Source organism: Thunnus albacares, chromosome 24 (assembly GCF_914725855.1).
Source record: "Thunnus albacares chromosome 24, fThuAlb1.1, whole genome shotgun sequence".
Taxonomy (NCBI): Eukaryota; Metazoa; Chordata; class Actinopteri; order Scombriformes; family Scombridae; genus Thunnus; species Thunnus albacares.
Window position 1 is genome coordinate 5,123,704 of NC_058129.1, and position 14,016 is coordinate 5,137,719.

At 43.9% G+C, this 14,016-nt stretch overlaps 1 protein-coding gene across 4 annotated transcripts in view; it reads left to right on the plus strand.

The window, feature by feature from the left end:
* The window catches only part of nbeal1 (neurobeachin-like 1), a 48,247-nt gene that overhangs the window by 28,661 nt on the left and 5,570 nt on the right, over window positions 1-14,016 (plus strand). For all 4 annotated transcript variants that reach the window (XR_006400850.1, XM_044344485.1, XM_044344487.1 and 1 more), the window contains 29 exons: window positions 53-212; window positions 803-891; window positions 1,634-2,239; window positions 3,023-3,198; window positions 3,325-3,613; window positions 3,748-4,056; window positions 4,144-4,293; window positions 4,421-4,578; window positions 4,707-4,831; window positions 5,543-5,669; window positions 5,837-5,985; window positions 6,079-6,212; window positions 6,351-6,452; window positions 6,714-6,809; window positions 6,903-7,027; window positions 7,155-7,295; window positions 7,547-7,677; window positions 8,202-8,311; window positions 8,998-9,115; window positions 9,568-9,665; window positions 9,787-9,903; window positions 10,054-10,143; window positions 10,261-10,370; window positions 10,488-10,660; window positions 11,070-11,164; window positions 11,469-11,585; window positions 12,586-12,747; window positions 12,995-13,143; window positions 13,261-13,396. Coding sequence is in view for 3 of the 4 variants with exons in the window: in XM_044344485.1 (XP_044200420.1) it covers window positions 53-212; window positions 803-891; window positions 1,634-2,239; window positions 3,023-3,198; window positions 3,325-3,613; window positions 3,748-4,056; window positions 4,144-4,293; window positions 4,421-4,578; window positions 4,707-4,831; window positions 5,543-5,669; window positions 5,837-5,985; window positions 6,079-6,212; window positions 6,351-6,452; window positions 6,714-6,809; window positions 6,903-7,027; window positions 7,155-7,295; window positions 7,547-7,677; window positions 8,202-8,311; window positions 8,998-9,115; window positions 9,568-9,665; window positions 9,787-9,903; window positions 10,054-10,143; window positions 10,261-10,370; window positions 10,488-10,660; window positions 11,070-11,164; window positions 11,469-11,585; window positions 12,586-12,747; window positions 12,995-13,143; window positions 13,261-13,396 (4,542 nt within the window). In the remaining variant the exon portion in view is untranslated. The remainder of the gene's footprint in view (window positions 1-52; window positions 213-802; window positions 892-1,633; window positions 2,240-3,022; window positions 3,199-3,324; window positions 3,614-3,747; window positions 4,057-4,143; window positions 4,294-4,420; window positions 4,579-4,706; window positions 4,832-5,542; window positions 5,670-5,836; window positions 5,986-6,078; window positions 6,213-6,350; window positions 6,453-6,713; window positions 6,810-6,902; window positions 7,028-7,154; window positions 7,296-7,546; window positions 7,678-8,201; window positions 8,312-8,997; window positions 9,116-9,567; window positions 9,666-9,786; window positions 9,904-10,053; window positions 10,144-10,260; window positions 10,371-10,487; window positions 10,661-11,069; window positions 11,165-11,468; window positions 11,586-12,585; window positions 12,748-12,994; window positions 13,144-13,260; window positions 13,397-14,016) is intronic.

A 14,016-nucleotide genomic window follows, 5' to 3' on the forward strand; every position in this document is an offset into this window, starting at 1 on the left:
GTGACCATACTTTTGCAGTGGAAATAACTGATCTCTCCTCACCTCTGTGCAGTTGTTTGAGCGCATGTTGCGCTACGACCGTGTCTATGAGAAGAATAAACAACGTTTGCGGCTGAGGGAGGCAGGATACGCCGGTCTGTCGCTGCTCTTCTCCGAACTTCACATCACTCCAACCCTGATCCGCTGTCTCCTCAACCAGGTCCTCCACACAGGTCAGCTTTTCTTTTTTTAATAATTTAACACCATTCTGTTTATTTGTTTGTTTATATATACATAACTATCTGCAGCAGCTGCTGTCATGAAGAAAATAAATAAATCACATTTCTTGAGGCTAGTTTGAAGTCTAGCTTTTAGTCAGTTGGTCAGTAAACAGAGGTGTTTTTATTTCAGTCATACTATTTCATTCTTTACTGTCCATCAAGGCCAGTACTTTTAAATGATCTCTCAAAAATGAATGGAATGAATTACATGAGTCCTCATAGGGCATCAAGCCAGAACCCATTGTTTGTTTTCTCTAAACAGAGAAGCAATGTGGATTAAGCTTAATTCAACTCCAGTCCTGCACACAGTATACTGTGGAGTTGAAGGGTGAACACCGTTGTAGAAAGGCTGAGAAAGTGTCTGACCAATACTTTGGACAGATCGATGGAGCCCAGGCTTTATGTCGGAGTCAATGAACAGAATTGCTCCCCTGTTTGTCATTAGGAACAGACCAGGCAATAGCATTAGGAAGCCCTAATCAATACTATATACAGTTGCAGAAATGTAAATATGTATGTGTGTTTGTGTCTAAAATCTACAGATCACGTAGTGAACTATAAGGACCTAATGGCTCTGGTCCAGCTGACTCACCGGGCCGGACCCAGCGTACGCCTCCTTGTCTGCAAGAGGGTGAGAAAACACCTGCACTTAAACCTGCAGACACTCAGTCAATCATAACCATACTTACTGGTACTTTTCATTCATTTTTCCTTAAGATTTCAGTCCTGGTTGATTTGGTTAATTCTGTGGCTACTGGTGGTAACAGCAAGTACAGTTTATTTCTACAGGAAACACTCCTTAAGCTACTACTTAATCAGAAACACAACAAAAGAGCAACTGTGCAACAGTGGATCTGTTTACAGTGCAGCCAAACAAACTCACATTGTTTTTAATGAAGATGTCAGACAGTAATTGGCCTTTTCCATCATCCGCGATCCGATTTCATGCTGCACACAGTAAAGAACAGCGCAGATTGAGTGCTTTTAATGTGGAGCAGCAGCAGTAGAAAATGTTGGGTTAGCATTAGCAGTAACTTAATACTGCACTGATACGGCATTAGGAGAGTGAACAGTAAACAGTGAGGCTGATCTACTCGAGATAAAATGATAAACAGTTACACTGGATTACATACAGGCATTGTTTTCATATGAATCCCTCCCCCATACATTGGCAATTTGTATCAGGTGCGGCAATGGCGGACTCTGCCACTAACAATTAGAGAATGTAAATACATTGATTTCCTGTCGCTGAAAAAATGCAGGCCGTTAGTAGTATTTCTTTTTTCTTTTTATCCTTTACCTCTTGATGGTAAATGATTCAGTTCCCCTGCAGGCATCATTAAAGTTTAATCTTTTTCCTTCTTTTTCTTAAGGTGTACCAGCTGCTACAGTCCCAACAGGATGCTGCCGTCCAGATATCAAGGCAGCAGTGTTGGCAGGACACTCTCATGCGGCTCTACCTGCGAGGTGAAGGGTCATTGCCACTGCGGAGTGCTGACACCGTCAGCACCTGTAGCCTGGACTTGAACCGGCCCAGTGGCAGCAGCACTAACCGCCTGGAGCTGCCGTTGGAGAGGAGGGCGCGGACAGGCAGCTCTGGCCGCTTGGACCGGATGGAGGATGACCGGCTCAGCATAGGTGATACTCGCTCTGTAGACAGCCTGGAGAACGGTGACGTCATCTCGCTGCTGGACACACCATCTTCCTCTGCCTCCACTGAGCCACAACTCCACGTCAAGCCCTGGGTAGTGGGAAAATCAGGGGGCTTGATGCTGGATCTGTCCCACCTGCAGGCGTACGAGGGCGGGGAGAGCGGCAGTCAAACGCCTGGTAGCATGCCCAGCACACCGTCACCCCTGGAGACTTCTAAGCCTTTCCCAGGGAGCTCCGGGGATCGAGACGCAACTTCCACTCTGACTGAAGACAGCTTCCTCTTCAGTGACAGCATCTCATTGGGGGAGTCCTTCAACAATGCTGAGGTGAGAGGGGGATCTCATGGGTCTGGCAGAAAGCTTAGTATTGGTTGAGCTGTAAAAGAGCCCACATTTTTCTCTAGTTTGGAATAGGAATTTCAAAAATGTCATATCATTTAATATCACAAGCCCTGGTGTCTTTACTTTATATGGTAGTCAGTACTCTGAGGTTGTCTTAATGATACTAAACAGGAAGAGCTTTTGACTAGGTGGGTGAAATGTCACTGCCACCTCAGGGAGCCCAACACGGCCTTTCATCTACTACGCTTTTTTTCATCATTTCAATGTGTCACTGTGAGGTAGAGGTGGAAGAGAGACAACCTGTCTCCTCCTACAGCAGGAGGCTGTCAGTTACAGCTTTAAATATGTCATATTACAAGTATTAGTTGGGGAAATCTGTCAAAGTATTTGATCTGCTGGCAGTATAAATTTAGCCAATATCTAAATCATCACACTATCATCCACATTCAAGATAGAACAGTTTATATCAGACTCATTAGAAACGGGATCCCACTGAAACTCAGGCTGTCGTTAGGCTTTGACAAGTATTAGAATGCATTAAGTATAGTATCTGCACACAAATTACATAACTTTAAGATTGTTCTAATTGTTGGTGACAATATATTTGTCAACTTCTTCTTAATATCCTATTTCCCTCTTTGCTGTATCCTGTTACCTACTGCTGCAGTTCTACAGTCTTCACCAGTGGGATCAATGAAGTTTCCTTTAATCGAATCCATTCTAATCATTACCCTCTATTTTTCTGTCTGGTCTGGTGTTGCCCCCTAGCGAGCAGAAGAGGAACTGTGCAGCATGCTGCTGGAGATAGTTCTGTGTGTGATGTGGCGTGGTGTAGAAGGTTCTGATGATACAGCGTGGCTGGAGCGCGGCCAGGTCTTCTCAGCTCTCACCAAACTGGGCACCGCCAACGAGCTGCTGCTTCCCGTCGACCAAATCAAACTCAGGTCAGCCCCCTGTTAGACTGCTGACAGCACTGCACGTGCAGGAGCTGAAAACATTCTGAATGCTTCCAGAGACAGACTTGCTAACAGTCGGTCTCCTCTCCTCATTGAACTCTCTTTCTCCTCTAGTCTTATGGAACGTATGTTGGAGTGGGCGGTGAGTGATAACCGTGAGGCATCTGCTGCCACGTTACCACAACACACAGAGAACGCAGTGCGGTTGCTTCACATGGTACAAGATTTCCTGCAGGCGGAAGGCCTGGTCAATCCAGCACTGTGGACAGAAAAGGTGCTGGAGGAGACTGTGACGCTAATGGACAGCCTCATGGTGTGGTACTCTTCAGGCACCCAGTGGTTCCAGCTCTCCCAAGTTGGACTAAGACTTCTGCTGGGCTTCATGGCCCAAGAAGACCCTGAGGTGAACTTTTTTCTTAATTATCCAACATTTCTTCCTTGTTTATACAGTTGCGTTTTTGTGTCTTTTTGTAAAAACAAAGCCCATGCATGCATGCACTTTAATAAATTACCTCTGTCCTCTCTCTGCCATCCCAGGTGTGTGCTATGGCCACTGCCAAGCTCAATGGCATCCTGCAGACGAAGGAGGTGTCCAGCCAGGACGAAGCCTGCTACCTGCTAGGTAAGGTGGAGGGAATCCTGCGGCGCTCCGTCCAGGAGCAGACAGAGGAGATGTACTCTTTCCTGGTTCCTCTGCTGCGAACGCTGCTCTCCAAAGTCCACCGCCTACTCTACATGGAGCTGCACCTCCCCCAGCTCCCCGACACCAACGGCAGCCCGTCCTTCTTCGAGGACTTCCAGCTGTACTGCAACTCGCCTGAGTGGCGCGTCTACCTCGACAAATATGTATGAGACTGAAATTTACTGTCGCTTTTGTTGTTTTAGATGATGTTGGATAAAAAATTAATTAAAATTACTTCCATTTGTCTTCAGATTATTCCGTATATGAAGCAGTATGAAATTGAGATGTTCAGCCAGGGTCATGAGACCATGGCTCTCTACTGGAAGGAGTGCTATGAGGCCTTCATGGTCAGCCTGCATAAGAGAGAGAGGGAGAGGGGCGAGAGCAAGATCCGCTTCCAGGTTAGTTTGATAAGTGATGAATATACAATAATGACTGAAGCCTTTCCCCTCCATTTCTGTCCTTGTTAAAGATGCTACATAAAGCTACTCCCACACACCGCCTCTTCCTCTTAATTTTATCCTTCAGGAGCAATTTGTGGAGCCCTTCTCGCGCCGAGGCCGCCAGGAGAACCTACGCTACAACAGCATGTTGAAGCAGCAGCACAGCCAGAACAGTGCCACCCTGAGGCAGTGGAAGGCAGCACGGCGGGGTCTGGTGTGTGAGAGGGGGCCCTGGGCTGAAAGGTACTGACATCAACGTCACTACTTGTCTTACTAAGATAACATTGAAACAGTAGCTTTAGCAGGAGAAAATAAACATGAATAGGAAGAAGCCAGATGTGTTAAACATGTTTTTTAACCATTTCTAACAGGCAACAGGATGAGATGCACTGGAGGGTGTCCAGTGCTGAGAACTTCTCCCGCATGAGGCTGAAGCTGGTCCGTAATTACAACTTTGATCCTCACAGAGAGGCCAGCGCTCTGAGAGACAACCTGGGTAAGACAACACTGCCCCTGGGTGGGCTTTAAGCTGATGATTCAACTCTAGTCTAGTATAGTTTCATTATATACAACTAAAAATGAAAAGGCAACTAAAGGACTTAGTTTGTTAATACCCCCACACATCTGCATCTCGCTGTGTTCACTCACTACATTTGAAATTTATAGGAGTAAAAACACAAGACAGTAGGAGTTTTGCAGGTGCTTGAATAACCACCCAGCAAGTGCCGAATGCAAAATAAGTTAAAGATAACCCACTAAACTGCCCAGTAACTTAGTGAAATGATAGCATTAAAATACCATGATAGCAAACAATCCACTGTATCTTTGCATACTGTAGAACTGTATCCCTGCTGGCCATGTACACCCTCTGATGGTAAAATAAAACAACGGTTGTTTCCTTAAAGCAAAGGAATCTAAACTTTTGTATCTGTGCTGCCTGGTGTCTTCAAAAGGGTCTTGTAAGGGAAAGTTCAGCTTTTAGTTAGCAAATTTAAAACCTCAATCTTCTGTTTATCGAATGAAAAACTAAGCTGACAGAAAAATGTGAGATGTTTTGCACTTGCCAGGTACATTTTTGTAGTTTGTCAGCCCTCTACAAGCATCGTCAAGTTAATTTACATCACTGCCATATGATATTAGCCACTGCATCATCTCCGGATGCATCCTCCCAGTTTTATAGGTCTCTTGTCTCATTTGCTTTCCTCAGGTGTCCATCAGCAGCGTGTAAACCCAGAGTCTCTGCTGCTGGAGGCTGTGAAGCAGGTTAAAGTCAGCGACTTGGAAGACGACATACTGGAGCTTCCGGAGGACGACCCCGCTGCTGCCAACAACCAGTCAGTTATCAAATGATAATGATAATACTGACACATCATAAAATTTACACATTGACCATTATGTGCTGGCTTTGCAGTGTGATTACAGACTAGACCTGTTCTTAGTAAAGTCAAGATTTATAGAGATATATTTTAACAGTCTTCCATTCTTTGTCCTTGTCCTGCAGGGTTGAAGCAGAGGAGGCAGGTCAGAAGGAGAAGCTGGTGCTGTGGGAGGACTGTGAGCTGGTGACGGTGGTGGACGTGGTGCCTGGCCGCCTGGAACTCACCACCCAACACATCTACTTCTACGACAGCAGCCAGGAGAAAGAGGAAGGTGAGGAGACAGTGAGAGCAGTGGGTGGGAAAATGTGGCAAAAACATCTCTGTACTTTTTCTTACAATAACCGTGTCTGCTTGTTTCTTGAAGGAGTGGGCCACGACTTCAAATGGCCCCTGTCTCAGATCCGAGAGGTCCACCTGCGACGATATAACCTGCGTCGCTCAGCTCTGGAGATTTTCCTCATCGACCAGACCAACTACTTCCTCAACTTCAAGAAGGAGGTGATGAGCCACAAGCTTACTTATAGTAGCATACATGTAAAAATGAGCATTTACCAAATGACCTGAGGAGAAACTTTTATGCCCTCTTGCCTTTTAAAGAGTAGTAAGGTAATCTCTGCTGTCTTTTCTTACTAACAGGCAAGAAACAAAGTCTATAGTCGAATGTTGCTGCTGCGATCCCTCAGCCTGTATGGAACCCGTTCACCACAGGAGCTCCTCAAGGCCTCTGGACTCACACAGGTCAGTCTGCAGGAGCAGGACAGCAAGCAATGATGTACAGCTGTCACAATTAACAGTTACAGGTAGCAAACAGTCTTAACATGCATATAATTTAATCAAATTAAAGGCTTCATTGAGGAGGAGGTGATTAAAATATTGATCTCTAACTCTACTCGATTGTTTTTAAACATAGTTAGGAGTGTATACCACACAGAGATGGAAACAGTGTCATGTATATTATTTTAAAAGAAAGGATTTGTTTGCATTTGTTCTTATACACAGAAATGGGTGAACCGGGAGATTTCCAACTTTGACTACTTGATGCAACTCAACACGATTGCAGGCAGAACATACAACAACCTGGCTCAGTACCCAGTGGTACGTTCCTCACTGAATACACTAGTATAAAACTGGAATACATCAAGCAGAGTATCAACTGTTTGCCTTTGTTGTTTGTGTGTGTGTCACCAGTTTCCCTGGATTCTCTCTGACTACACTTCAGAGGAGCTGGATCTGTCTGATCCTCGTGTATTCAGGGACTTGTCAAAGCCAGTGGCGGTACTTAACAACCGCAATGCCAAGGCTGTTAGAGACAAGTACGTTTCATCTGTCCATACTTCAGTAATTCTCAAACAACACAGCTAATACGTTTCATTTTGTCTTGTTGATCTCGTTGAAAGGTTGACAGCACAATCAGGTTCATCTTTTGAATGTGTCCATCAGGTATGAAAGTTTCGAGGACCCAACGGGCACCATTGACAAGTTCCATTATGGCACCCACTACTCAAACGCTGCTGGGGTGATGCACTACCTGATCAGAGTGGAGCCCTTCACCTCCCTGCACATCCAGCTGCAGAGTGGACGGTAAGAAGGGCAGCCTGCCACACAGTCATGTCTACCTTGCTTTACACATACTTTTTATCGATCCATTTGGTTCTGCTTGGTCTTCCTGCCTTCCTCTTCGTTTTCTTCCAATCTCCTTTCCTTCCATTTATCCTCAGTGCGGATATTGATTGTAATCATAGCATCCATTAGAGGATTTAATGTGTGTCTGCACAAAGCAGCTATTTATAGTCATTATTACAGATGAGATTTTTTATCCTGCCTTGACTTAGGTTCGACTGCGCCGACCGCCAGTTCCACTCCATCCCAGCGACATGGCAGACCCTCATGGACAACCCCAACGACGTAAAGGAGCTCATCCCCGAGTTCTTCTACTTCCCAGAATTCCTTGAGAACCAAAATGGTGAGGTTTGAGTATTTTATTCATGCTATTGGCTACTACCATTAAAGTTATAATGCACAATATATATTCTTAATGCAGAGCAAGAAACATTCAGCTGCCAAATTGCTTTACTAATTTGAATGTTCACCTACTTGAGGCGAAGTGTACACTGTAGTGATATGCAGGATAAAAAAATAGAGATATATATTGGAGCAGATTCAGACTGATGCTCACTATTTAAGAAAGCAAAAAATTGTGATCAGCACATCCATAATGCACATCCACAACATATTTTTGTAGAATGGATCAATGCCACAGTGCTGCAATTTTTTTTAACTGTATTTTCACTATATGGACAAATGATAAAACATAATGCCTTAGTTTGCTTCATATTGTTATTCTTATTATTTAACATTTTTTGGAGAAAAGATCCTGACTGACATGATCATGAATATGTCAAGAATACATTCTCTGCTCTCTTTGTTCTCTCTATACCTTGCTTCTCTTTTTCACAATCATTGTCTTTTCTTCTTCCTGTCACCTAGGCTTTGATCTGGGTCGCCTGCAGATCTCCAAGGAAAGAGTAAATGATGTCATTCTGCCCAAATGGGCCAAGTCCCCTGAGGACTTCATCTACAAGCACCGCAAAGCTCTGGTGAGATGCAGTTTTATTCTGCTGCTGATGCAATATGATGTTGCTCTTTACAGATCATTCTCACATGATTCAATGTGCAAGGAGGAGAACTAACTGTAACCATCAACAAAACCTTACCTTAACCTTCTCTCAAATAACTTTCTCCAACCTTATCTAAACTTGGGAGTGGCGGGAGTACAATGAGAAAAGGTTTTAGTATAGATATGCAAACTGCAGTAGAGCCAATCATCACCGCACTTCAAATTTCAATACGTGACCATCACTCTGGCCCTTTAATCGGATCACATTTTGTGGCTGAATTGCACTCTTCTGTCAATGGAGAAATTGCTATTGATGCCTCTGCCTCTTCTACAATAGATTTCTCCCTTTAGGATGATTGAACATCAGGACAGTGTGTCTGGAAAGCAGCATCTGGCTTTTGATTCTAAGGGGCGGACAACAAAACTGATGTGTTCCCTTGTGTGTCCATTATACCTGAGATAATACTCTTTGCTTTGTTTTTCACATAGCCAAACAACATCAGAATGTACATGTTTTGGGTGGAATATTCCTTTAGTGGAGTATCAGGCCTTTTGATGTAATGGTAATACATGTATGCGTATTGGTTACAGTGTTTATTGTGTATGTGTCTTTTGTAATGACTGGTTTATGACCACAGTGTGTTTGTGTGTGTTTTTTAAAAACAGGAGTCTGAGTACGTGTCCGCCCACCTTCATGAGTGGATCGATCTGATCTTTGGTTACAAGCAGAGGGGCCCTGCAGCCGTGGAGGCCCTCAACGTCTTCTACTACTGCACATATGAGGGTAAAGCATCCAGAACAGTTATCATGCTGTCATATCATATCATGGTTTTATTCATCATATCAGTCTTCCAGAATATTTTTGTATTCAGTACTGTTTATATAAAATGTTTTTGGCAACAACTTGGTTCACAAATGATTCCCTGAACTGCAGAGGACATAAATATAGATAAAAACAACAAACTATTTGTTCCAAGCGCTCAATCACACTCCTGGCAAACCAAATAAAATAAATTCTATTAATAATAATTTAAGTTTGTATCAGCAGACACGATAGACAAATACACAAACTGGTGATTACTGTGTCTCCAAATTTAAAAATGAGACTAGATTGATTCCACATTTTTTGCTTATACACTAAGGCTACACCGTCAGAAAGGCTACTTCCAGAGACATCTTAGTCTTTGTAAGTGAGTTTTAAGTGTAGTGTTTTTGAAGATTGGTTTGGTGTTGCAGGGGCGGTGGACCTGGATGCCATCACTGATGAAAAGGAGCGCAAGGCCGTGGAGGGCATGATCAGCAACTTTGGACAGACACCCTGCCAGTTACTCAAGGTGCAGACGCACAACAGATACTTTTTAATTAAAAATGAATAAAAGAATGACACCTTTTAATGAAGTTCTGCATGTGTGTTGATAAACCTGATTCACACGTTTTACATATGTGTGTGTGTAGGAGCCCCATCCAGTGCGTCTGTCTCAGGAGGAAGTGGAGAAGAGGAAGGCTCAGCTGGACTCATGTCCTCTCAACATGTTCGAACACCTCAGCAACCTCAAGTCCTTCTTTGTTGAGGTTTGATTACTCTACTGCTTATTTACTCATTAAAGAAAATTTGCAGGCCGACCTGCTAAAAGGTCAGAAAAAAGATAACTAGCATGAATTGTATGAAAATATTCTCCTGTCATAATTCTGATTTAAATTCTCTCCCTTGTCATTTTGCAGGGCATCAGTGACAACGTGCCGCTGGTTAAAGCCGTGGTGCCAAAGAATCAGTCCCATTCCTTCATCACCCAGGGGAGCCCCGACACCATGGTGAGCCTGAGTGCTCCTTCTAAAAATGTGGAAAAAAAAAAAAGAATGAAAGGAAAATCAGAAGGGAATCATAGGCGATTGACCGTGATGTCTCTGTGGTGTTTGCTCTGTCTCTAGGTGACCGTGAGTCAGAACTGCCTGGTTGGGACCCATGGGTGGCTGCCTTACAACAAGAACATCTCCAACTACTTCACCTTCATCAAGGACCCCACAGTGTCCAACACCAAGTGAGAACACAGCACACATGCAAATACAGTCTATGTAAAACTGTGTGATGTCATCTGCACTTTGATGCAGTGCTACCCTCACCAAAACTGTCTTTATCTTCCCCCTTTCATGTCCAGGACCCAGCGTTTCCTGTCAGGACCCTTTGCCCCCGGTATGGAGGTAACAGCGGGACTGTTTGTGGTCTCACACGATGGCAAGTTGCTTTTCAGTGGTGGCCACTGGGACAACAGCCTCCGAGTCACCTCCCTGGTCAAGGGCAAGACCGTGGGACAGCACATCCGACACATGGGTAAACACACAGCCTACGCATACCTCAGTGAAGAAAAGCCTGCCTCTAGACTTGTGTCTCATCCTAAACAAACAGGCCAGATAAGATGAGTTCATAATATTTATATAAGTAAATAAATGCCTGTTGTAAGCTCCAGCAGGTCATGACACTGCTACTTGATATAGGTTAACATAATAAACCTTCTTCCCACTGGTGTTAACCAGAAAGGTAAAGAAGCCAGATTCAGTTCATCTGGAAATAGATACAAAGCTGTGTTTGTGTGTGTGTGTGTGTGTGTGTGTGTGTGTGTGTGTGTGTGTGTGTGTGTGTGTGTGTGTGTGTGTGTGTGTGTGTGTGTGTGTGTGTGTGTGTGTGTGTGTGTGTGTGTCTTCTAGCAACTGATCAATGTTTTTGTCCATCTGTACTCTAGACATCGTGACCTGCTTGTCAACAGACCACTGCGGCATCCACCTGATCTCCGGCTCCAGAGATACAACCTGCATGGTGTGGCAGGTTCTGCAGCAGGTTAGAACAGCCAGTCTTCAGCTGATACATATTGACATACAGTTTTACTATATGTTATTGGCTCCTAACTTGGATTTAATTTAGATTAGATTTAAAATGCAGACACACAAAAAAAAAATCTATATTCCTGTGTGTTCATTGCTCAGTAATCAATAATTATATACTTGTAAATGTCACTCTTTTAATAGTGTCAAAGTAATATATTTGTAGGATTTATTTGTGGGTTTTACTTTCAAGCACTAATCAAATTGCTGGTTGATAAATAGCTTTATATAACTGTATCATTTGTTTTGTGTACTTGCAGGGTGGAGCTCCTGTAGGTCTCTATCCTAAACCAGTTCAGGTGTTGTATGGACACACGGATGAGGTGGTCAGTGTCAGTATCAGCACAGAGCTGGACATGGCTGTGTCTGGATCACGGGTAAGATCATGAAATAACACACACCAGACTGCACCTCCGGGGAGGTCACCACTGATTGTATCATTTGCTGTGTCTTATCTCATCCTGCACTTTGATCTAAATTAGTTTCCATAATGTAATTTTTAACTCAGAGGGGGAGAGGAAGAAGGTTTCCTGCTGTGGATGGAATAGTGTGCTCTGTGGAAAAATTATTCAAGGAGCGCTCCAATAGCCGAATGGTTTCTTCGCATGCTACATAACCAGCGAGGGTCCTTTTGTTGGATGTCATACCCATCTCTCTCTCCCCATGTTTCCTGTCTGCCTTTTCACTGCCCACTGTCTAATGAAGGCATAAATGCCAAAAAGTTATTAAAAAAGAAAAATTATTCAGTTCACATGCAGAGTTAATTAGCTGGAAAATGGGATTTAGACTGAAGTCCAGTGGCCTGGTTAAAGTGTAATTGAAGTCTTTGAAGGCCAAGAGATGTGTAAGGTTTTGAATATTTTTGTAATGTTTGTTGTTCAGTGGCTGTGATTATTTTGGATCTGAACAGTGATTTTACTATTTAAGCACTGCCAACAACATGCAACACCAATTGCAGATTGTGTAATGTTATTTTCCTGAAAAATGATCTGAAACATTCAGACTTTAACCAACTCTTGAAACTTTCTTTTTATTAAAAATTTGCTTCCATTCAAGTTATTTGATTAAAAGCTTAATTACTAAACTGGGAAATGAACAAATGTTTCAGGTAAATTAATTATTGATTTATCTTTGTTGGCAATGAAATTAATTTAAAACAGGAACAACACTGGCAGCACATTTGGGTAATCTAATTTTGTCAAAGTTGGATAAAGTTTGCAGAAGTTCGACCCAAAGTTCCCAGTATAAAAAACAGACATTCAGTTGGCGGGGCGCCATCAGAAATTTGTTGTAAAATCTTTTATTGCCTGCATGAAAATGTAGATGAATAAAACAGTGTGTGTTAGTAATTGTCTACTCCCGCTCTCTGTGCTCCAGGATGGGACGGTGATCATCCACACGGTGCGTCGGGGTCAGTACATGCGTTGCTTGCGACCGCCGTGCGACAGCTCACTGCCGCTGTCTATCCTCCACCTGGCCGTGTCCTGGGAGGGTCACCTGCTGGTCCACACCTGCCTGGAGGGCAAAGCAACACTGAAGGTGCATGCAAAGCTGCTGATCACCAACATTTGAATATTTTTATTGTTATATTTACTGCCTGTACTAAATCTCCATTGTTGTAGTGTGTTAATTTTCAAGTACATTCTGAAAATGTTGGCAATGTCGATGAAGTGAAATGGATAAAGCAGGTTAAGACTGAGTTGATATTCTAAAAATGGTATGTCATTAAACTACATACCTCCCTTCAATTTTTGACCACTAATATAATTATTTTTTCTCCTCCCAGGATAAAAACGCTCTCCACCTTTACTCTGTAAATGGGAAGCACCTCTGCAGTGAGCCTCTGAAGGAGCAGGTGACTGATATGTGTGTTTCAGGAGAGTATGTAGTCATCGGCAGCGAGCAGGGATACCTGTCCATTCGAGACCTCTACAGGTAAACTTTCATCTGTGCAGGAGTAAACTTAGAAATGTATGATCCTACTTATTATCAGAGATGAACCTCGTCTCCCCAGTCCGTGTGCATTGTAGACATAACAGTTTCTCTGTGCAGTCTGTCTCTGTGTGCGGAGCCCATGGCCATGAGGGTGCCGGTGCGTTGCGTCTCCGTCACCAAGGAGCAGAGCCACGTCCTGGTGGGCCTTGAGGACGGCAAGCTGATCATCGTGGGCGTGGGCAAGCCAGCGGAGGTAAAGAACTCGCTGAGGAACTACATCGCTCAGAGCCTGGAGGGATCGCCGCTCATGGCCTCCCCCCTGCTGGCCCCGCTTCGAGCTCGCTCACCAACCCGTCTGCTGCACCAGCGCGACCAGCTGGTGTTCAGCCCCGCTCCCAACTCCCAGAAACCCTAGCAGCTGTAATCCCTTCCTCCCCTCCCATTGCTATAGATCTGTAGATGCTGGAGCTAGACAGGCACACACACACACACACACACACATATAGATAAACCCAATGCACATATCACCCATGTTGCAATACTTGGCCTCAATGTCCCCAAAGACCCCGTAACCCACAGTCAGCTCTCCTTCTCAGGGATGGTTATCGCCCACAGTCAGTCATTTGGCTTCATTACTCCCTTACCAAACCACCACACACACACACACACACACACACACACACACACACACACACCCACACACACACACACATACACATCTGTGCTTACATCTGAGCCACATGGATTTGACACATTCCTTCAGCTCACAGCTGATTAGACAGTGGCCACTAGGACCACGACTGTGATTATGAAAGCAACTTGCTGTGCTTACCTCATTCTCTTTGTCTGAAATATTTGGCATCTGTGCAATAT